The following is a 20899-nucleotide window of genomic DNA, read 5'->3' as shown; positions in this document are numbered from 1 at the left end:
GATAGATGGTGGTATGCGGGGGTGTTTGGTTCGGGAGAATAGGGCAGCATGCAGCATATGTAGCCATTCGACTCAGCCTTCGTCTCTAGATCTGAATAGCAAGCCCGTACTGAACCCACCGGCATTCTCCACCCAGCACCGTGCTCCCCTCCCAGACTAAGTACACAGCTAATCAAATCAAGTCGCACTGACGAAGTTCTTCAATTGACCTTCCAGCCTCCTAGATTTAACCCACAGCATCATACAAGACCCCCGACAATCGATCCAAAACCTAAACCCCGGACATAGCATCCACCACTGCACCAACCCTAACCCCAGCCCCAGTGCAAAACCCAATCCACCTCCCAACAAACACCCCACAAACACCCAGCAAAACCCTACCTTCAGAACCAACTCCTCAAAACCGCAACCCCCTGCAACACAGCCCCCAGCCCCACAACAACCGCATTCTCCCGGATGCCATGGCGCAGATACCACGCCGAGCTAGCCCACAGCATGGCGTTAGTGATGACGGCGATGGCCTTGTTAGTCGGGTCGCGGAGGGCGAGCGGGTTGCGGGACCATTGGTAGTGGAGTAAGCCTGTTACACATCACATATCGCATATCACATATCAGCATGGCACGGCACACATCACATCACACGTCAATATGGACGGGGATTATCTCGTGTTGGGCGTTTGTCGCGTAGGGGTATGGGTTGAGATGAGGTGTGTCTTCCCGGGGAAGAAAAGGAAGGAAGGAAGGTAACGAACCGGTCGTGAAGAAGAAGGCGCTTCCCTATTACATTCCATTCCGTTCATTAGCACACGTTGATATGGGTTGGGTAACGTTAGGGTGAGGGGTGGACTGATGGGTTTGTAGATGTAGACGACGGGGATGGGTAGGTCAGGCCACGTACCTGATACCAGCCCACGATGCCTAGCGCCCAGGGCTTGGTGTTGCTGATGATCGTGTAGGCCGGGTCGGCGGTCCATTGTTTGCCTCCTAGCTTTATCGGGAATATTGTTAGTATTGCAGGGATAGCGGAGCATGGCTGTGCAGTGCAGAGCTGAGGATAGTAGAGCAGAGCAGAGCAGAGCAATTGGCTCTAGACCACAGCCTAGGTAAAGAAGGAGGTAAGCGCACCGTATGACCGATCGACAGCGCAATAAAAGACAGCGCAGAGGCTTGCAGGGTGCGGCTGGGGACGGCTGGGGTGGTCATTGTGTCGGTGTATCTGCTCCTTAGAAATTAGGAATTAATTGGAGTGACGGTAGTGAGAGCGATGGCAGCACGGAAGTAATTAATAGAACAGAGACAGTGAGTGAGTGAGGTTACATGAACTAGGAGGGACGGTAAGGTCAGTGGTTAAGTAAGAACGGCCACTTTTCCGCCTGCGGGGTTTGTGTTTCGTCGACGTCAGAGCACCTGCACGGGCACCTGGCACTTGGAGTAAACAGCCCGGAACGGTTAGACCCCGTGGCCCCCGGGCCGTCCGTTTGTCGCCGATGCTGTCGGTCGCCGAGGCAGCATCTACACCCGGTATAAGTTGGGGGTTCCCCAGCAGTATTTGAGTCCGATTTCTTAGACTCGCTATTTACTAGACTAGCTCTGTCTTATATGTGGACATATCTGAGTTCTAACTACAGCAGTAGAGTCATGTTTGATCGTGTGACGTCCGGTCCTGATTGAAAGATGTCACGTGATAGGACGCTGCGTAGGGTTAGCGAGGCCGTGTTCGGCGAGTTTCGTCCAATGAACTTACAACCTTACCGACACAGTGAGACCACATTTTTGACGATCGAGGTACATGACAGCATGGACTGTCCAGCCAGTGACAGCGCTGTATGCGGAAGACTCTAGCATTAACATGCTCCTTATATACACTCTACATCTATTCATAAAACCCGGAAATGTTCATCCTCGGCCCTGTAGGTCAAGGACAAGCATACCAGACATAAACTACCCACACCGAACCAATAGTCTAGCCCTTCCTGGCTCTATCAACCTGCATCATCACCAAGACAATGCATTGGTCTAATCACCTCATGAAGGCAACTCAAGGCTGGTGGTTAAGAGGCCGCAGAGAGGCGGCATAAGGAGCAGGAAAGCACGACCCAAACTCCGTCGTAAAAGTCGGTCGATTCGCGCGGGCTGGAACGGGTCCTGAGACATGCTGAAACGCAGGATCGGCCCCGTGCTCCAGCATCAGCTGGACCAGTGCCTCGTCCTTCTGCCGCGCCGCTACCGTCAAGGCCGTCACCCCATTATTATTGTGCTGATTGACCTCCAGCCCCGGCCAAGCCAGCATGCGCGCGACGGTCCCGTGATGCTTCGAGATAACCGCCGCATGAAGACACGAGAGCGTGCCTTGCGGGTCGTCAGGTGCTCGCCTGTGTACCTCTGTGAAATTCACGCCCGCGTCGAGTAAGAGGGCAACCACTTCCTCTCTCCCATGCAGAGCCGCATTCCAGAGGGCAGTCGCATGCGATGGGCGGGCGTTGGGCCAATACCTCGCCTCCGCATCTAAAAGAAGCTTGATCACGGAGGCTTTGCCGCCCATTGCTGCCCCTCGCAGGGGCGGCCAATCCCCTGTTGGGCGTGGCAGCTCCGACTTCTTATCGAGCGCGGCGAGCAGCGCCCTTAGAATGGCTTCCCTCCCATAATACGCAGCGCATGCCAGCGGGGAAAGCCTGGAAACGATGCAATCAAGATCGCCGAGCTCCCGGTCCGCTCCCCGATCCAGCAGCAGCTGGACGATCTCCAGATGTCCACCTTGCACAGCACAGCAGAGCGACCACCGTCGAAGGTTGCGCGGCCGCTGCGGATCACGGACGTCGTAGACCGGATGTGGGGATGCTCCTCGATCCAGGAGCGCCTTCACAATGGGAGTAAATCCCTGCTCGGCCGCTTGCGCTAGCGCCGTCCTGCCCAGTGCGCCTTGCTCCTCGAGATCAGCCCCATATTGAAGCAGAAGGTCGAGAATCGTTTCATACGCCGTTCCCGCGCACCATGGCAGGCCGGGCGGTACATCCGGGCCGTCGGTGGGGTCCCGCGATCCTTTAGGGCCGCCGAATTGAACCGCGATGAGACGCTTGCCCTTCATCTTTTTGCGCCGGCGGAGCTTTTTATCCGACCCCTGGGGCTGAGGCGGATCCGCCTGATCGGGCTGACTGTTTTGGCGTGGCCATTGGCTCGCATCTAATTTCCCGTTCAGCTTGAGCGGAACCGCCTGCCAGCGACAAGAAGGCTGTCCGGCGTGCATCAACGGGGTCTTCGTGCCTTTCAGTTTATCTCTTGAGCCCGGAGGCGCCCCATGGCGGAGTAGCAACTCGACCATTGCGTCATGGCCATTTTTCACGGCATGTGCCAGACTCGAGGATATATCCCCGCAACGGCCACTTGCGTTGAGCTCCAATAGAGTCTCCGCGATGTGCACATGGCCAAAAACGGCAGCCCAATCTAGCGCCGTGAGGTTAAATTGTGGATCCGTTCGGTTGGGATCAAGGGCGAGGTTGAAACGCTTGGCAGCGGCGACGACATTGTCAATGGGCTTGGACTGGTTGGTTTGCGCGGCGTAAATGAGGGCGATGTGACCGTGGCCCTTCTCAGCAGCTCGCTTAAGGTTTGATTTGCGGAGCCAGGCTCTGATTGCATGGGGGTCGGGTGGGCGTACGGCTTGCTTGGCGTGTGCGCGGCGATTGCTCTTGGTGCCGGGGAGGAGGAGCTGGCGGTAGAGATGCGGATTTAGGATGGCGTGGAATTTGCGACAGGTGCGGACTAGGGCGTTGATGTCGCGTTGCCTGAGCTTGGGGACAATGAGGAGGAGAAGCTCAGGGGGGAGGAGAGCAAGAGACATGGAGAGGGGAGGGGAGGGGATGAGATGGTGGATGGTGGATGGTGGATGGTACGTATGATGATTGGGATGGAAGCTTAAAGGGAAGGTGACAGCGGACGTTATGCAGCTGACTCAGCTAATGCTTTATGCAATGCATGCTCTCTAGCAGTATATCCAGCTGAGGTCAGGCAGATCCACCCCGACTGTCAAACCTATATACAACCCATCCACAATCCACAATCCACAATCCACAAAACAACAAATCTACCTACTGAGTCTACTCATCCACCCCCTTCCGCACCGCCAACCCCACCGTCCTCTCGCACTGAAACCCCGCAAACTTTCTGGCCGCAACTCTCTCCCTAAACAACTCATCCAACTCCTCAAATGACCGTCCCTTGGTCTCGGGCAACTCCAAGAACAGCACCACAAACATGACCGCCCCCATCCCCGCAAAGATCCACCCGATCAACCCCCCCAGATCCGCCTCATCCGAATTATACAGATACGGCATGACGACGTTCCACACCGTCGAAAAGAAATAGTTGAAGGTGAAGCCGACCGCCAGCGACTTGGCGCGCAGGCGCACGGCCGAGACCTCGCCGGCGATGGCCATGGCGGGGCCGATGCCGGGCCCGTACACCCACCACGACAGCTGCAGGAAGATGCCCACCACCCTGTCGTCCACCACCACATGTCAGCCACCATCTATTCGATCAGAGGATCACCAGGAAGGAGAACATACCACAACGCCGCACTACTCTGCGGAAAACACCCCGCCACGCCCATCACCGTAAACAAGCCCGTCGACAGCCCCATCCCGAACAGCACCAGCGTCCGCCGCCCGAACACCGTCATCGCCCACCCGGTCACCAGCGAGCTAGCAATGCCAAACGCGATCCCGATCTCCGTCATCATCCCGATCTTGCCCGCCGACATGCCCGCCTGCACCAGGAAGTACGGCCCGTTGGTCATGAAGCTCGACCCGATCACCTGCGGCAGCGCATTGCAGTACAGGATGATCCGCGTGCGGCGCCAGTGCGTGCCGCGGAAGCACTCCATAAAGCTGGCGCCCTCGGCCTGCGCGGCGCGGAGGCGCTCCTCCTCCGTCGTGCGGATGATTTCGTCCAGGATCCCGGGGATGAGGGCGGGGGTGGTCCCGAGGCGGGTTAGGGCGCGGGTGGCGTGCGAGGGTTTGTTGTTCGCCACGAGGAAGTAGGGCGATTCGGGGATGAGGATTAAGAAGAGGAAGAGGAGGCCTGGCCAGACCCAGCCGCAGGCGAAGAGGACCTGTTTGTTGCTGAGTTAGTGGGGGTGTTTCGGGGGAGGGGGGAAAGGGACGGACCTTGTAGGCTGCGTCGGTGGTCATGGTCAATCGGGGCAGGGCCACGGATGCGGCGATCATGTAGCCCAGGTTCTGTATGAGTTAGTAACTGGATTTCTCGGCAGAGTCAGGTGAGTTACCATGCAGAAGGTATATGCCGACAGAGCGATACCACGGAGGGGAAGGGGGGTGATCTCAGAGACGTAGGTTTGTCCCGTAGTCAACGCAATCCCCAGAGCCAGACCGTTGATGATCTTGCCCGCGAGAAAGACCCCCGGCGTGTTGGCGGTGTACACCACGGCGAATCCCGCAGACGACAAACAGGCAGCGACCAGGAATGCAACACGCCGACCCAGCCGGTCGGAGATGAATCCCCCGACGGTGGAGCCGATCATGGTGGCGACCTGCGAGAGAGCATTCCACAGAGATTGCCAGTAGGCGGGGATGGTGTATGTGCCATTGACCAAAGATCCGAATTTTTGTCTATCTGGTTGTCAACTCCACACTTCACATCAAGGTGCAATGTGACTCACTCAAAGGCCGGCATGGACAACGACAACGACAAAATCAGATTGTCGAACCCATACATCAGGGCCCCCACATTGGCATACAAACAGAACAAGATAATCAACGGGTTCTGGCGTAGTGCCGTCCATGTGGAAGGCAGACTGTCATTGTGGGTGATGTCTTGGTGTTGGGCTTCGGCTTCGTTCGAATTGACATTCTCGAGGTGGTTCGTTTCGGCCTTCTGGTCGGCTGTCATTGTGTGATGGATGTATCAGACGAGACCCGCAGAGAAGACAATGCAAGTGTGGGCTGATGGGAAAGGTACAGATCAAGAACGTTGGGCAAGGAATAGTTCGCATTATAGCAGCAGCAGGGCAACAGCAGGGGATAAGGCAGGGTTCGATACCCCACGGGGTACCGGAATTGCCGACGCCCGGACCATGTGGGGATGGCCATGCAGACACGTAATCCTGGTCGGCAAACCCGGGGCTGCGGCTGGCCTCACGGCGGCAGAGTCATGATGTTGATTCCGAGTGGGATTTACATATAAAAGCAAGTGCTTAAGGAGTGTTGTGCTAGAGATTCCTGAGCCTTAATCCTTCTCAGTGGAACTCCATGACTCTGCACGTTGCGATTTGCCAACCCCTTGTCGATAAGTCTAGGTAGGCATTCTCATCAGCAGCTGTCCTGAATCGCCGCTCCACCTAAGCGAGCTCTTCTCCGCACGGTCGTCCATGTGGGTACTCCATAATACCTGCCTCTCGGTCTAATCCAATCACCGAGGACTTTTCCTCAGACGAGCACAAACAAGGTATATTGCATATGATACACCCAGTGCCAGAACGCTGGGTGCAGTGCAACTAACAAAACGTTATCAAGTCAAGGTAGGTATCCCTGCAACAGAATGAATTGAATCATTCAGCTGTAGTCGACATCCCCTCGGGGCTCGATATACCGGAAAGCGAGCAACCAACGCCACCGCTCCTTCAGTTCGAGCGGGATCGTCCATTCCGGACGTACAACGATGAGATAAGCGCAGTCCAATTTCTCCGCACTCGGTTCATCCGAGCATATCAAGGACTCGGTTTCTCTTGGTATGGATTGGATTGAGTTCAGCTGCCGAAAGCTTAGACGTTTGCCCGCATTGATTGGGTGTAGCCACGCTGGTTGATTTATGCCGGGTGCATGCTTGTCCACGTGCGTATGCACCTCGTAATACCTACACTGACTGGCTACTCGGGGTATTTCCCTGAACTACAATTTCTTTGGTAAGTGTCAATCTTCCAGGCAGCAGTCAAGTGCCTGGTCATGAACAGTCATGATTGGATGGTAATACCAGGTGGGATGCGATGGTGCGCAATTGGCCAGGGTTACTCCGGAGAGGGGACTTACCACCATTATCTACCCAAACACTCGACAAAGAACCCTCTTCCGCTGCCCTCTTGTGGTCTGTGAAACACAGCCCAGCGCTCTAAAATGTAGTTCATCAACCACAACTTCAGGCCCGATAGTTTCATAAGCGCCCGGCGTGAAGGCTAAGCGCCGAGTCCGCCACGTCAGACTGTTAGACGCCGTGTAGAAACATAGAGCTCACCAGCCTTGCTGTCCCGGAAACTCATATCATATAAAGGTACCAATCCTGTTCTCGGAAAGAAGGGCGTATCCAGCAGCAACCCGGGGATGACCATGGGTTCTGAACACACCTCCCTCCGCCATGAAGACTACAAAATCGCCTGCATCTGCCCGATGGGCGTCGAGCAAGCACTTATCGAAGCCATGCTCGACGATTTTCACTACAATCTACCTATGCCACATAACCTTGGCAACTACGCAATGGGCCGCATGGGCCAGCACAAAGTGGTCGTCGCCCACCTCTCGCAAGCGGGAAACAATAGCGCAGCGTCAGGCGCCGTGCAACTCCTCAACGACTTCCCACGTCTTCAATCGATCATGCTGATAGGGATCGGAAGCGGAATCCCCGATCTGGACAGGCACGTGGACATCCGACTGGGCGACGTGGTGGTCAGCAAACCCACAGGGGTGTTTCCAGGAGTGGTCCAGTTCGACCGAGGCAAGGTCCTCTCCGGGGGCCGCTTTGAGCGGACGGGGGCGTTGCATCTTCCCCCGAACGGGCTGCTGGCCACCGTGGCAAGACTGGAGGCACGGCATCGGCGCGTGGATAGCAAGATGTCGTGGTACCTCGAGGGAATGCTGCACAGGCTTCCTGAGGAACATCGTGCGAAGTACCTCTATCCGGGAGCGGACGATGACCAGCTTTTTAGGGCCGAGGTGAATCATGCTTCTGGAAGCGGCTGTGGAGATTGTGATCCAGCGGGAATCGTATTACAAAGAAGCCGGGAGGATTCCGGCCCAGTGGTGCACTACGGGACGATCGGCTCGGCGGATGTTGCGGTCGAGAATGGTCAATTGAGGGATCAGTTGCGGGATAAGCTGGGAATACTGGGCGTCAATATCGAGGCTGCCGGGGTGGCGGGCACAGTCTCCTGTCTTGTGATCCACGGTGTGTGTGACTATGCGGACTCGCACAAGAACAAGCGGTGGCAGCCTTATGCAGCTGCCGCAGCAGCGGCATATATGAAGGAGTTGGTGTCTATGATTCCGGTCCCTGACACGAAGTCGGTAGAGATGAGAGATGCTAAGGTTGATGCTACTCGGGAGCCAAGCAAGCTTGCGGACGGGGTTGTGGCTCGGGATGTGGTAGGCCTCAGGCTGTGGGTACTGACGTGCCTCATCGGTATGCTGGGCATATCGCTCGCGCTCAATGCATACACTCTTTTATCGCTGAGGTGAGGATTGTCGCCATTGGCTGCATATTAGAGCATTTAACAAGAGTTGATGGCTGAATACATAAAGAGTGCACAGCACGAACTCCACTTATGATAGATGCATTCAACTATGCTTATTAGGCAGATATGAAGAAAATAGCTTCGAGGCACTAAGAAGGTGACGAGGAGAATGGGTACTGATGTTTTGTTGCTGATGAAACCATGCAGATGGCCTGCCAGACCACGTGACACACGATCAGACATCGCCCTCCCTCTACTCGCAGCCATTTACGAGAACCACTGTACTGTCTTGATGAGAATTGTAGCCTATATCTCTAATATTTGATGCACCAGAAAACAGATGGGTACGGGTGTGAACAGCTATTCGCTACATACACCTTTATGTATTCCGTTATGTTTACAAATCTTAGTGAAGGTTCTATCACGATCTACAACACTATAAGTTGGTCTTTCAACAGCAGGTGTCAATAAAGATGTCCGAACTTTCCAGTCGATCCTCTTGTGGCCCTTCCTAAGGCCCAGTTCAGTCAGTCTTCTGCGGCGCGGCACGGTTTCCAGAAACGTGATCACGTGACGACAACTGTCTGTGACTTTTCCATCCCGGTCGCGGCAAGGCATCTACCACTGCCGGCACAAAAGACATGTGCATGTGGCCTTGGATATATTGAAACGCGGAGGAGCGAGAGCAACCCAGCCACTGAGCTGGCCGCTACACAGCACAGCCACTCGTACCTGCTATGCCCATCCACACATGACCTCATTTCTGGCAAAGATAGATGATGATCAACCACTTGTGCCACTGGCGCTCACATTTGCCCAGTCTGCGGGCTTGATTAGATAACCCCCGGCAGGTATTGGTGCACGACATTCAGCACTCTTCAGCAGTAGTGAAGGCCGATTCAGCACCACCAAACATACGGCAACCTTGCCGGCCCAATCGAATCATCATCTCACGACGCTCTGTCCCAAGGGCCTTTGCTCTTGCTGGGCGAACCGTTGCCACGAAAAAAGGTATGCTGCGGTCGTAGGGGTTTCGCCCGGGGCTCGCGCTCTTCCTGCGGCGCTTGCGCTTCAGGATTTTTCCCTGGTTTGTGACTTGCGCCCGGCTTGAAGAATAGGTATCGAGAGACTGGCTTGCGGGGTTTCGGTTGCTGGTTCACTGGCTTGGCCATTTTCCCTTTCGGCGTGTTCAACATCTTTCCTGTCTTGGAGAACCCACGGGGCGTGAAGAAAGTGCTTGAAAGTTGTTTGGCCTTAGGTTGCGGCCTGGTAGTGTCGTCCAGCTCCGGCGTGGTGAGGTCATCTTTCTGCTCTGAGTTGTTTTCGGAGAGCTGGACACGGCGAATCTTAGAACAAGGTTTAAGGGGCCAGGGTTGCGGTGAGGTGGCCTCTGGAATGACATCTGGAGAATTCTCGGGAGGAGCATCAGTGGCCACTTCGGCCGCTTCACTGATCACGTCCTGTCTCGTCTCGACATCCGTGGGATCCCAGTTCGCTGATATCTGGTCTGTCGCAGCATGCACCGGAATCTCTGACACCTTCACCCACTCTCGTGGCTCATATGTTCTCAGGGGTGGAGCCCTCGGTGTCTCCATCTCCTTCCAGTCCTCAGCAAGCTGCGCTACCAACTCCAGCTCCCCCGCAGAGACACCCATACGTGGCTTCTCCCCAGGGTTTCGTACAAGACTTTTCGCGAGCTCCGGTAAGACGGGCTCCTTGGAATGTGCAAATCGTACCAAATACCGAGCCAACTCATCTATCTGGGCCAATTCGACATGCGAAAGTGGACGCATGTTGTGGGGTTCGGCAACGGTGTTGAATAGGTACTCATTAATTAGTGGAGGGTACAACGGAATGTGATGCCGGTGTTCTTTCCTCATATGTCTTTGGAGGCACGGATGCAGCTGTGGATTCGCGTATGCCAAGTACCACGCGACTTGGTGTAAGAGTTGCGATGTCAGCGTCCCGATGTAGCCTTCGCCCTTGGGGGCCTGTTTCTCTTGGGAAAGTGCAGCGACTTTCTGTTCCAGAAGCAAGGCCCGGGCTTTGGCTACATCGACACTTCGTAGGAAACCAGGAGGGAGCCACCGTGGATCAGCCTCCCAGTCGAGGATTCGTGGTAGGATGTATCTCCGCTCTGGCGGTGGCAACGATTCATCTGGAAGGCTGGAGGTGGTTGGGAAATCCGCCTGCCAGTCCAACTCGTGGATCAAGGTGGGGAGCTGAGACGTGGATATCAAGTCGGCATTTTGTATCGTTCCAGGACGCTTGGGGCTCCCTGTTATTGTGACATAACCATGTTTGGCACCAAGTGAAAGCCTGATGGCACAGCCTCCGCTGGTTTCCCAGGCCTCCTGGTCCCAGTCATAGTATGAAATGGCAGAAGGCAAGTCCTCATGCGCCATGATAGATTGCTGAGTGGTCGTGTCGATGGACGTAGATTCGTGGGTGTTCAATTCATGATCGGGGACCCTGAGAGCAGGGGTGGTAGGCACGGGATCAGACGTCAAGTCAACATCCTGCCCAGCGCTCTCTTGACCTTCCGCCACAGGCGCCCGAAGTCCATCAGGTTCTGTCACGCTGGAGCTTGGACTTGCTTCATCATGATCTTGCCTGTCCACAGGCATAGGCTCCGGGCTGGGCTCGAGAGACTTTTCCAACCCGAGAGCATGGACGATGTTGTACATAGACTGGAGACTCCCGTCGCTGTCGATAAAGGCTGCTCCGATGATGGTGCCTGCAGTGAGCTTGATCTGCATCGGATCGACACTGCGCCGCGCTATGGGCCTCCTGAAAACGGAGGCTGACAAGATAGCCTCAGATATGCTCTGATTCAGCTCAAAGTCGGGACTTCTCAGAATTGCGATGGGGGATGGAGTAGGTGGACCGGCGTATGAGTGGCTTTGGCTCCAGCTGTGGCTGCTTGTGCCAGGTCGGGCTGCGGCTGTGCGCATCATCGTCAGCACGGAGGATGCGACATTTAGCAGTACCGCGCTGTCACTGTATGAGAACCGAGGGTCATCCGCTCGCTCTCCGAGTGCCCGGAGGGCATCAGTGAGATTGCGAGTATTTCGAAACCGATAACCCAGCTCACGCTGCAACTCCATCAACCTGACATGTCTCATGGTTGTTGCTCGATCATGGCATCCGGATCCCACGATCGGCGGGGTGTGTCATAGCAATAGTCAAGGAGCTAGTCAATCTCCCTGGCAGAACAAGATCACGAGCTTAGAAGGATTTGGAGAGGAGTAGATGGCATGGTGGTTTCAGTACAACTGATAGTGTGATAGAGTGACCAAGGAGAGACATGTGCTGCTGAGGAGGTTGTTGACATTTTGGTCGGCGCGTGAAGGTTCTTTGCTTGTTGTTCCGCGGCATCAAACCCGCTCACCGCTGTTGGTGTTTCCCCACTTCAGCCAATCTGCCGGACAATGCCTTACCGCCTTACCGTTCTACAGCCTTACCGCCTTACGGCCTTTCCATCGCCTTCCACCGCATCACGTGTCAGGAACAGCAACGCGCGGGATCCCAAAGATCAAAGATGTGGAGCGCGACCCGCAATGCTTCAGCCTTCCCCACAAAATTCAACTCGACAGCCCACAACCGCGTCGCAGATCATCTTCAGGATGAACAAGTTCATCTATTGTATCAGGTGGTGATACTGCCGCTTAAATCTTTCATTGCGTTGGCTGGCCGAAGGGGATGCTTCCGCGTCGTCGTACAATGCTACCGTGGCTTGAGCCATACAGAGTTACGAGAGTTTCAAAGGACCAAACAGGCGACTCGTTCAACGTATTCACGGTTCACATAAGGTCGGCAAACATTACCCCATCAACTCCACCGGCGACATGTTCCCTTTCTGAGGCAGTTGTTTCGACCCATCGAGCTCGGCGGGATACCTATATCCTTTTCCAGCTGCGCCCCTAGTTCCATCAAGCTCAACAGGCCACTGAGTCCGCCGCCAATCTCTTCCAGAACCCGGTCTCTGCTCATGATACAACACCGAAACAGTCTTGGTGGTCGCTTTCTGCCTTTTGCGACGACGAAAGATGCACAAAGCAGCCAGAAGAGCGAGTATACCCAACACACCCAATCCTGCTCCGACCCCAATTCCGACCTTGATGCCCGTGGGGAGGGTGCGGGTGTCCGTGGGTGAGCCTGTCGTGGACGTTGACGTGCTGTTACTGGCTGCTAATGGTGTTCCAGAGGAAGTGATACTCGATGGAAGCTCCGGTGCAGTGGTTATCGAAGCTACCGTGGTGGTGGCAGTGGCTGTAAGAGTTACGGCATCATAGCGAATGTTCCATCCGACCACAGCAATCGCACCGACAGTCCAGCTCCGCGTTAATGTAGTCGTCGCGATTCTCCATGAGGTGGCTTCGCCGGACGGGGTCGAAGCGTACGTCAAGACCATACCGGACGAGACGTCCGACTCACAATTCCCGTCGATCAAGGCAGTGTTCCCGTCGCCGATGTAATATTGTCTAAGGACAATTAGCACGCTATACTCAGGTAGTGAAATAACACGAGATGAAAACTCACGAGGGACAGCACATTACCAACGTGCTGGAAGCATCTTTGACGGATGATTTCATTGTTGAGAACGCTTCAGGACAGGTGAAAGGGCCGAGACTGACCCGCGTGGGCAGTGTGCCTCCGTTCTCTAGAAGCCCTTGCTCCCACCATGTGGTTACCTCTGGGGCATCGCAGACAACGTCAGAGTTCACATCCAGCCCGTACCCCGGATCCCAGGCGACAAGACTGGGCCCATTGAGGCGGTAGATGCTTGCGCAACCGGACGAGGAAGGCCAGGCTGTAGTGAGTGGGAGGTAAGATGTGACGGTGCCACTGTTAGTCTCGGCTGGGTAAGATGTGATTGACATGGTGAGAGGTCTGGGAGATCGACTCCAGTCTGATGTGTTGTTTGTCGCCTACTGTCCGCAGCCTCTCTGGAGAGCCTCAGACGGGAAAAAACAGCAAGCAACATCTAGAACGGCAGCAAGAAGAAATCGAAAGGGGTTGGGAATCCTGACAGGGAATTGACTCAAGAGTAATACTACTCACCCCCTCTATGTTCGTTGTGTCGAATGCTCTACTTGCCGCCCGCAGTACTGACGCTAGACCTACCCCTGCTGTTCTCTGCCAATGCCACGAGAAGGACTAATATACATGGCATAGGGTCTCAACAAGCGTTCCACGAGCCAATAAGCGCCGCTAGCAAACAGGCGTTGATATAATTAGGCCTTGTGGTGAACTAGCCTTGCTTCTTTCTCACTAGTTCACCGAAATACATGTGGATGGCCTAGGATTCGTGAAACCAATGCTTGAGACGCCGCCGACTGTTTCCATGCAAAAAGCCAACCCAAAATCAAAAATACCAAATGATCGAAAAGGCTAAACCAATCAAGATCCCGAATCACCCGCCTTATCTGCGAAAACATCCGTGACATGCGCCCGTACCTTCTCGCACAACCCCTGTTTTCCCTCCCACGACCCGAATACCTCCTCCATCTCGCAAGCCACGGCAACCGTCTCCTTCCAGAAAACCCTCTCCGCATCAAAGCCCACTCGAGCCAACGCCTCAGGCGGATACGTCCACAACCTGGCCGGCCGTCCATCTAACCCCTTCAGCTTTCTCCCCAGCAGCTCCTTTCCCGGGTTGAACTCAGGATTGCCCGCGTGAATGAAAAACGCCCGCGGAGCAGTACCATTCTCTGCGCCCGAACGGACCCTCGCATAATCCTGTATGGGGTCTGCCTGAATGAACCCCGAATTGAGGGCCACCGTCGACTTCCCACCCGTATTCATCCGGCCCAGGTCCACCGGGGGCGCACCCACCGCGTAGAAGTCCGCATCTATGGCGGCCGCAGCACGGAGGAAGGTATCCTTATCCCCCGCGCCTGGGGCACCCTGGCTGAGGAGGGGGTAGTAGAACTCCGGCCCGTAAACGTTATAGTACACAGCCAGCAGCAGCATGCCGAGGTGCGACCTCTTCGAAAGGAGGAGCATACCCGCCTCGCTGGCTGCTCTTGCCGTCACGTCTGATTCCTCCTGCCGAGAGACATCAAAATACAGCGGACTAGCGGTATCAGCCCAGAAATCGGGCCAGCTCACAAGCCCTTTGGTCGTGAAAGGCTCAGAACTAAGCAGCGGAGTGGGATCATGCAGCGGGACGCAATCCGCGTCCAGCCAGAGCACATCCTCGAACGAGGAGAAGAGTATAGCCAGAGCCTTGAGTTGGAAGCCGGCGATGCGCTCGAAGTCCAGACCTGGTGCGAGGTCGGAGAGGAGAAGGCATTTCGCTCCCAGCGAAGGCAGGATGGTCTCGCACACGGTAGCCTCGTACTCCGTAGGATCCTTCATGAAGACCTCGATGGGGAGAGTGGAGCCGGTGCGGCGGAGGAGCTTGAGCGTCACCATGAAGGTGGGGAGGTAAGTGCCTCCGGCTGCGGTAACGATGCCTCTTGTCGCGGGGTTGTATGCGGATTCGAACTTGGTGTGGTGGATGGCGTGGACGAAGCCGTCGTGTGCAGTCTGCATTGGGCGCAGAATCGCTTCCCTGTTGATAATGAAGTTCTCGCGAGGGATGGGGTTGGCGGCGTCGAATCGGTGGGTGCCGGCGGTGCCGTGGAGGATGGGTGGTGGGCAGTTGGGGGCATGTTGGGTCATGAGAGGAGAGAGCTGATGCCAGAGCTGCGATTGTCGATGTTCAAGTGTGTGGTTGGGCTTGGTGGGCAGTTTGTGCCAGATGTAGCAGATGTTGAGGATGAAGAGGAGGGAGGCGAGGATAGCCCGGCGGGGAGCGGTCATTGCATTGATGCTGCCCAGGACGAAGAGGGTGGAGCCAGAGGTGACAATGTGGGCTAGCAGCAGCAGCCATCATTTAATTGTGTGTTTGTTTAACATATTTGTAGCAGGCGCAGGTTGCGATTTTGTACAGTGGCTCGTCCTGCTAACCGCGCTGAATAGTGGGCTGTTCGTGTGCCGCCAGTCGGAACAACCCTACAAGCGCTTGAGGCACGCCAGATGCCAAATCATGGCACGTTGCCGATCGAACCAAATGAGCTTGTCGAGTAGTAGTAACCTTGGTATTCTTCTTAATTCCAGGACACAACTTCCCTTATGCGTACTAAATCTAGAATATGGAGCCGCGAGTTATTATACCTGGATTTCCCCGCAAAGAGGGGGCATTTGTGCTGGGAGGGTCTAGGCGCCGTCAACAACAAGCCGATCCTTCCCAACGCAATAATACTGCATTATTCCTATAAGTGAGACTGATATAACTCTTTCTATAGAAAACAAAGCCTCAAGAGGCATGACTTACCAGCACAATCCCTAGGAGGGATGACCCAGTCCCCTAGCCCACCGCACCGCCGGAGTAACCGGCGATAAGTAATCATCACACCTTCACGCGACCGGATCAGCCCAGCGTGCCGCCATCTGACTCGTCGCCGGCCCTGCAGGTGCCGCTGCAGCTGATAAGTCGCTGTCCACAGACCAATGGAATGGGCGGGTGCTATCCCACTGAACGGAGTTTCCCCGCTCGATTGCTCCCCGGGTCCTTGTGGAGTGGGCTTATCTCCCATCCCCGGGTTGTTGGTATTTATGTGGCGAGCATCAACCCTCACACCCGAGAGACAACTTCATGAACAGATTAACCGAAGCAACATACTCGACAAGCCAGTACCTCACCATGGGAACCACCTACTCCAAGCCCACAGCTCCTCCCAGCGAGAAAACGACCACATCCTTTGCACCAGTCTACGATGACGAGTCCCCGCAATCTCGTACGCTTTTCCCCAAGTTCACCCTACATACAGATCATTCGTTAACAGTACCAACACCAGCACCACCCTACCAATTCCTCGAAGAAGACCTCGAACCCGAGGCAGAGCGCATCCCGACGCTCTCCCTCTCGCACCTGAAATCCTGGAACGAGTCGCTCCTGCGCGATCCCAAGGTGCGTCCTGCCTCCCCTCTCCCCCACCCACCCCACTGACACCCCGCAGAACCGCCTGGCAATAACCACTCTCGCCAGCCAACCGTACCCGCAACTGCTCACCAACCGCACAACCCTCCACACCACCTCGCAGCACATCTTCAACCTGCAGATCCCGAACGAAGGCGCGCCAATCACGAACCAACGCTCCTCCGGCCGGTGCTGGCTCTTCGCGTCGACCAACATCTTCCGGCTGCCGATCATGCAGGCATACAACCTGGGGGAATTCGAGCTCTCGCAGGCCTACCTGTTCTACTGGGACAAGCTCGAGAAGGCCAACTGGTTCTTCGAGCAGATCCTGGCCACGGCCACCACCGAGGAGCTGTCCGGAAGACTCGTGCAGAAGCTGCTCGAGGACCCCGTCACCGACGGCGGCCAGTGGGATATGGTCGTCAACCTCGTCCGGAAGTACGGGCTTGTGCCGTCGACGGTATATCCGGATAATTACAATGCCATGAACAGCAGTCGGATGAATTGGTTGGTGACCGCCAAGCTGCGGGAGCAGGGGCTTATTCTAAGAAAGTTGAAGCGCGAAGGTGGGAAGGGGGTGGCGGAGGCGAAGACGCGGTTCCTGAAGGAGATTCACTCGTTGGTCACGATTCTGCTGGGCCCCGCGCCCAGTCCGGAGGAGCGGTTCGTGTGGCAGTTTTATGATGCCGATGGGAAAGCGAGGACGGTGAAGGTGTCGCCGAGGGAGTTTGCGGGGCGCGTCAGTACCGAGACGGCGGTGCGGAAGGTCGGCGGGAGGGTGTCTGTGGCGCCGGCCAGGCTGTTTAGTTTGGTCAACGATCCCCGGAATGAGTATAATCGGCTGTTGACGGTCGAGCGGTTGGGGAATGTGCTTGAGGGAAGGCCGTTGACGTATGTCAATGTTGAGATGAAGGTGGTTCCCCGTCTCCCTTATCTCTTCTTTGTTTCTTTCTAGGAGCTACTGACAACCCCCAGATCCTGAAGAACGCAGTCATCGCCATGCTCAAGGCAGGCCACCCCGTCTTCTTCGGCTGCGACGTCGGCAAATCCTCCGACACGAGCCTGGGCGTCATGGACGCGGACCTGACCGACCTCGCCCTCGCGTTCAACATCTCCCTCGGCATGAGCAAGGCCGAGCGTCTGGCCAGCGGCGAGTCGGCCATGACGCACGCCATGGTCATCACGGGGGCGCATCTCGAAGATGACGGCACGCCCGTGCGCTGGCGCGTCGAGAACTCCTGGGGCGAGGCCGCCGGCCAGAAGGGCTGGTTCGTCATGACCGATCGCTGGATGGACGAGTATACCTTCCAGGCGGTGGTGGACGCGGAGTTTGTCTCGCGCGAGGTCCGCGAGATTCTCGACCAGAGTCCAAAGGTGTTGCCGCGGTGGGATCCGTTGGGGGTTCTTGCGTGATGGGCTTGGGGGTGGAGTATGAAGCTGTGTGTGAAGTGTACTGGCTGGAAGGCTTTTCGTATTACGTGATTTGATATTAGAGCATGGCCTTCAAAACCGAACATCGAATATCTCATGAAAGGCCTGGGGGTATTTACCTAACATCTATTTGCGCAAACATAGGCCCATGCCCGCTTGCATCTGTGCCGTAGTTACTTCGCAGATGGGCGGATATCAGTCGGCTGATGTATCTTGATGTTCTGTATCGTGGTTTGAGGAGGGATGAGAGGGACGGAAGGGGGTATTGACTTCGGTGCAATGTAGAGTGAATGAAAGTGTGCCTGAAACCGCTATCCCTGAGTTTGATATGTACAGAATATCTCCCAACCAAGGCTATCACAATAGATCATTGCGCTTCCAACCACATCCTACGACAGAGATGTCTCAATCGAGAGGAATAGCCATGTAAGACTCACAGAAGAACGTTGAACGTGCAATATATGGCGCAAGTTGGTCATCATTGTCAATAGTGATAATCTGGGTGGTGGCTGAAGATTGGAGGAAGGGTTTTGGGGTTGACGGTCTCGGGAGGAACTCCTAAGTCGTTCCATGATGCATCCAAGTCGTTGGAATAGGGGGGAAAATGAGATCCGACAGGTGGTAAACCTATCACCGTAGAAGAGCTGCTATAGGGCAGGTAGACAGCAGGATTTATGGACCAAGAGTGGTTTGATGAATGCGCCAAATCTGTACGATGAAATTCAGACGGCATCATCAATGGGGCATTCAGACTGCGCGGTTGCTGGTTGTTCGATCTGGGCGCCGCCAAAATTTTATGTCCATGCTTGGTAGCTGAGTTGGAGGTATCCGGCAGATCAGGAGTTGATCCCAAGGGCGTAGCGATGCTATAGCCCTGTGGGGTAAGAGGGCAGGAGCTGCAACCTGTGAGCAAGATGTTCACTTCTATGTCTAAGAGAAATCAATACCTCTTGCCTCGATCCGGTCCATGGTGGAAACATGTCGCGCGATCTCCTTCTGGACTCGTTTGTGGTCTATGACCGTGCCGTTAAAGTGAACCTCGGTTTCCTTATTACCCTGCCCGGCTTTACGCTTCTCGATGCGATGGCTGGCCCAGGTCCAAATGTCACCTCTTCTGTTCTTACACAGACCCCATTTTCTAAACCATCGTTTATAGGTATCCTTGCTGAGGCTGATATTAGTGAACCCGTGATGCTCGACCAAGGTGAGTGGCAAACCTGGCTCTTATCCCGATCTCTCTTTCCATGTATTCTCTCAAATCCCCTAACGTCATATTCTCATCGCAATACAACTTCCGTATGATGCTCTGATGGGCCGCTAAAGCCATATTTCTCTGTGATCCCATGTTCAAGAATAGTCAGGAATCGCCGTCGATATGACGTTCTTATATACCTACCTAGACAGGGCACCTGAAGGTGAACTCAGGCAACCGCAAACCACGCTAAACCACGCTAGACGGCGGTGTACTGTGGAGTTGGAATGGACTGCGCCTTATGGAACCGTCCAATCAATCCAACCGTCATCTGGTGGGGATGCACCGTTTGGCACCGTCCAATCGACAATCAATGAATCTACTGGGTGGACACCTACTTAACTCCATCCATCTCACTACCTACTCCGTAAGTTAAGTTGCAGGATTCAACTTCTGGAACTGTCCAAAGAATGGCCTTATCACACCGCCTATGCATCCGAGTTAATGCAGCCCGGAGTACACTGGTTTGTATTGGCTGGGGCCGAAGGTGCGCCGCTGAGGCTAGAGCTGAGTGTCGGACATCCTGCGCTTTGGGTTCGCCTTCATGTTTGGTCTCATTCTTGGAGTTCATCATCAATTGTCTCCTGCCGCTTCATCTCGTCGCTGTGCTCTGGTTTCAACACATTCCGTCCTACTGTGGAGACTCATTTTGCCCTCCACGTCTTCTATTGAGCCACGCAAAAGTATAAATAACCTCTGATCCTGTTGCATCTCTCAGAGCACTGCCCTTTTTGAACAGAGGTACAGTAGTACACCGGACACGAAATCATTCACCCACGAGTCACCGGTCTTATCGTCTTCCCCTATGAGCCTGTCAGCAGAGACCATCATCGCTCTGTTAGCCTTGCTGATTGCTTGCGTGCCTGGTTTATGGTTCATCGTCAAACACAACGCTAGCATCCGCCGATGGTGGAGCAGTAATCAGGGTATGTACCACGCCCACATGAAAAACTCCTCAGTTTCGAATTTCTCTATCATTTGGCTTCGATTCTACCGTTCCATAACACTTACCAGTTGGCGGAATCATAGGACAACGTCTCCGACCCACTGCTTCCCAGACTCCCCGGTACCATGACAGAGACTCGGATCATTTCTACAATCTCGGCTCGTCCCGCCGGATCCCCCACTCTCGATCGACCCAAAATCATCAAACCACCTTGCCATTCTTCCAATCCTACGATCCCATGCTCTACGGAAGTATTCCCGTCCGAACAGGGTCCACGCCTCAGCAATTAGAAGCGACTTTCATGTACTATCAAGCAGTACGTTCGTTTTCGGTCAACTCAAAGCGTGGATATCATGCGTTACCTTAGTGCTGATTCTCTGGCACCAATGAACAGATCATCGACGTGGTCCCGCACAGGGAGGAGCCTTTTGCAGGTGTCTACGATAGATGTGAGAGTCGATGAGGCTGTTTATCGTGGGAGCTGGGTTCCGTGTCTCGATCGATGTTTCATTTTTCATTTTGTCTTCCCCCCCCCAGAGACCCGCTGCTTGTGATGTTTGATCTATACCCCTTCCTCAGCCAGACCCTCTCTACCTCGCCAAGCATTGAGGTGGGAGGAATTGCAGCACGAGGGCATGGCTGGCGTAATGGCCTTTTCGCTTCCTGTCTAATCCTTTTATCTTTCTAATTTTTGATTTTTAATTATTTTTTTTGTTTTTTTTTTCGGTTTTCTTTCCGATTTTCTTCTCCTTTCGTTTATTGTTGCTCAAATTGCTTCTACTTAGACATATATGGCCTAATCTTTGAGACAAGCATATGAACGATCAATATAGATGACAAGCTGGA

General features: G+C 54.8%; 10 protein-coding genes across 10 annotated transcripts; 3 read left to right on the top strand and 7 right to left on the bottom strand.

Moving 5' to 3' along the window:
- Positions 1-184: 184 nt before the first annotated feature.
- Positions 185-1554, bottom strand: BO86DRAFT_240534 (uncharacterized protein). The gene is made up of 5 exons (XM_025667091.1): positions 1408-1554; positions 1126-1216; positions 899-988; positions 753-777; positions 185-580 (listed from the first exon to the last, which is right to left on the bottom strand). Exons 2-5 carry the CDS (start codon positions 1201-1203, stop codon positions 384-386), a joined length of 390 nt encoding a protein of 129 aa, XP_025530239.1. The 5' UTR covers positions 1204-1216; positions 1408-1554; the 3' UTR covers positions 185-383.
- A 225-nt stretch (positions 1555-1779) lies between these two features.
- Positions 1780-3869, bottom strand: BO86DRAFT_386978 (ankyrin repeat domain-containing protein). The gene has a single exon (XM_025671471.1). It carries the CDS (start codon positions 3836-3838, stop codon positions 2039-2041), a length of 1800 nt encoding a protein of 599 aa, XP_025530238.1. The 5' UTR covers positions 3839-3869; the 3' UTR covers positions 1780-2038.
- A 135-nt stretch (positions 3870-4004) lies between these two features.
- Positions 4005-5994, bottom strand: BO86DRAFT_407819 (general substrate transporter). The gene is made up of 5 exons (XM_025674300.1): positions 5675-5994; positions 5282-5624; positions 5163-5234; positions 4563-5107; positions 4005-4494 (listed from the first exon to the last, which is right to left on the bottom strand). The coding sequence occupies exons 1-5, from the start codon at positions 5902-5904 to the stop codon at positions 4095-4097; spliced, it is 1590 nt and encodes a 529-aa protein (XP_025530237.1). The 5' UTR covers positions 5905-5994; the 3' UTR covers positions 4005-4094.
- A 1340-nt stretch (positions 5995-7334) lies between these two features.
- BO86DRAFT_416892 (pfs domain-containing protein) lies at positions 7335-8635 on the top strand (the record flags this gene model as incomplete). The annotated part of the gene is made up of 2 exons (XM_025675001.1): positions 7335-8403; positions 8610-8635. 2 exons carry the CDS (start codon positions 7335-7337, stop codon positions 8633-8635), a joined length of 1095 nt encoding a protein of 364 aa, XP_025530236.1.
- Positions 8636-9405: 770 nt separating this feature from the next.
- On the bottom strand, positions 9406-11580 carry BO86DRAFT_377106 (uncharacterized protein; the record flags this gene model as incomplete). Its single annotated transcript, XM_025670574.1, has 1 exon — positions 9406-11580. The coding sequence occupies one exon, from the start codon at positions 11578-11580 to the stop codon at positions 9406-9408; it is 2175 nt and encodes a 724-aa protein (XP_025530235.1).
- A 453-nt stretch (positions 11581-12033) lies between these two features.
- BO86DRAFT_386975 (uncharacterized protein) lies at positions 12034-13138 on the bottom strand. Its single transcript, XM_025671470.1, has 2 exons — positions 12662-13138; positions 12034-12607 (listed from the first exon to the last, which is right to left on the bottom strand). The coding sequence occupies exons 1-2, from the start codon at positions 12867-12869 to the stop codon at positions 12279-12281; spliced, it is 537 nt and encodes a 178-aa protein (XP_025530234.1). The 5' UTR covers positions 12870-13138; the 3' UTR covers positions 12034-12278.
- A 421-nt stretch (positions 13139-13559) lies between these two features.
- Positions 13560-15390, bottom strand: BO86DRAFT_386973 (alpha-mannosyltransferase). The gene has a single exon (XM_025671469.1). It carries the CDS (start codon positions 15263-15265, stop codon positions 13859-13861), a length of 1407 nt encoding a protein of 468 aa, XP_025530233.1. The 5' UTR covers positions 15266-15390; the 3' UTR covers positions 13560-13858.
- A 602-nt stretch (positions 15391-15992) lies between these two features.
- On the top strand, positions 15993-18154 carry BO86DRAFT_386972 (C1 family peptidase). The gene is made up of 4 exons (XM_025671468.1): positions 15993-16242; positions 16303-16415; positions 16465-17337; positions 17400-18154. The coding sequence occupies exons 1-4, from the start codon at positions 16101-16103 to the stop codon at positions 17835-17837; spliced, it is 1566 nt and encodes a 521-aa protein (XP_025530232.1). The 5' UTR covers positions 15993-16100; the 3' UTR covers positions 17838-18154.
- On the bottom strand, positions 18132-19242 carry BO86DRAFT_386971 (Clr5 domain-containing protein). The gene is made up of 3 exons (XM_025671467.1): positions 19073-19242; positions 18803-19020; positions 18132-18751 (listed from the first exon to the last, which is right to left on the bottom strand). Exons 1-3 carry the CDS (start codon positions 19180-19182, stop codon positions 18603-18605), a joined length of 477 nt encoding a protein of 158 aa, XP_025530231.1. The 5' UTR covers positions 19183-19242; the 3' UTR covers positions 18132-18602.
- Positions 19243-19494: 252 nt separating this feature from the next.
- On the top strand, positions 19495-20703 carry BO86DRAFT_386970 (uncharacterized protein). The gene is made up of 2 exons (XM_025671466.1): positions 19495-20033; positions 20137-20703. Exons 1-2 carry the CDS (start codon positions 19913-19915, stop codon positions 20418-20420), a joined length of 405 nt encoding a protein of 134 aa, XP_025530230.1. The 5' UTR covers positions 19495-19912; the 3' UTR covers positions 20421-20703.
- Positions 20704-20899: the final 196 nt, after the last annotated feature.

This window comes from Aspergillus japonicus (assembly GCF_003184785.1).
Source record: "Aspergillus japonicus CBS 114.51 unplaced genomic scaffold BO86scaffold_9, whole genome shotgun sequence".
NCBI classification, from domain to species: Eukaryota; Fungi; Ascomycota; class Eurotiomycetes; order Eurotiales; family Aspergillaceae; genus Aspergillus; species Aspergillus japonicus.
The sequence above is the reverse complement of the archived record's forward strand: the minus strand, read 5'-3'. Positions and strand labels throughout refer to the sequence as shown.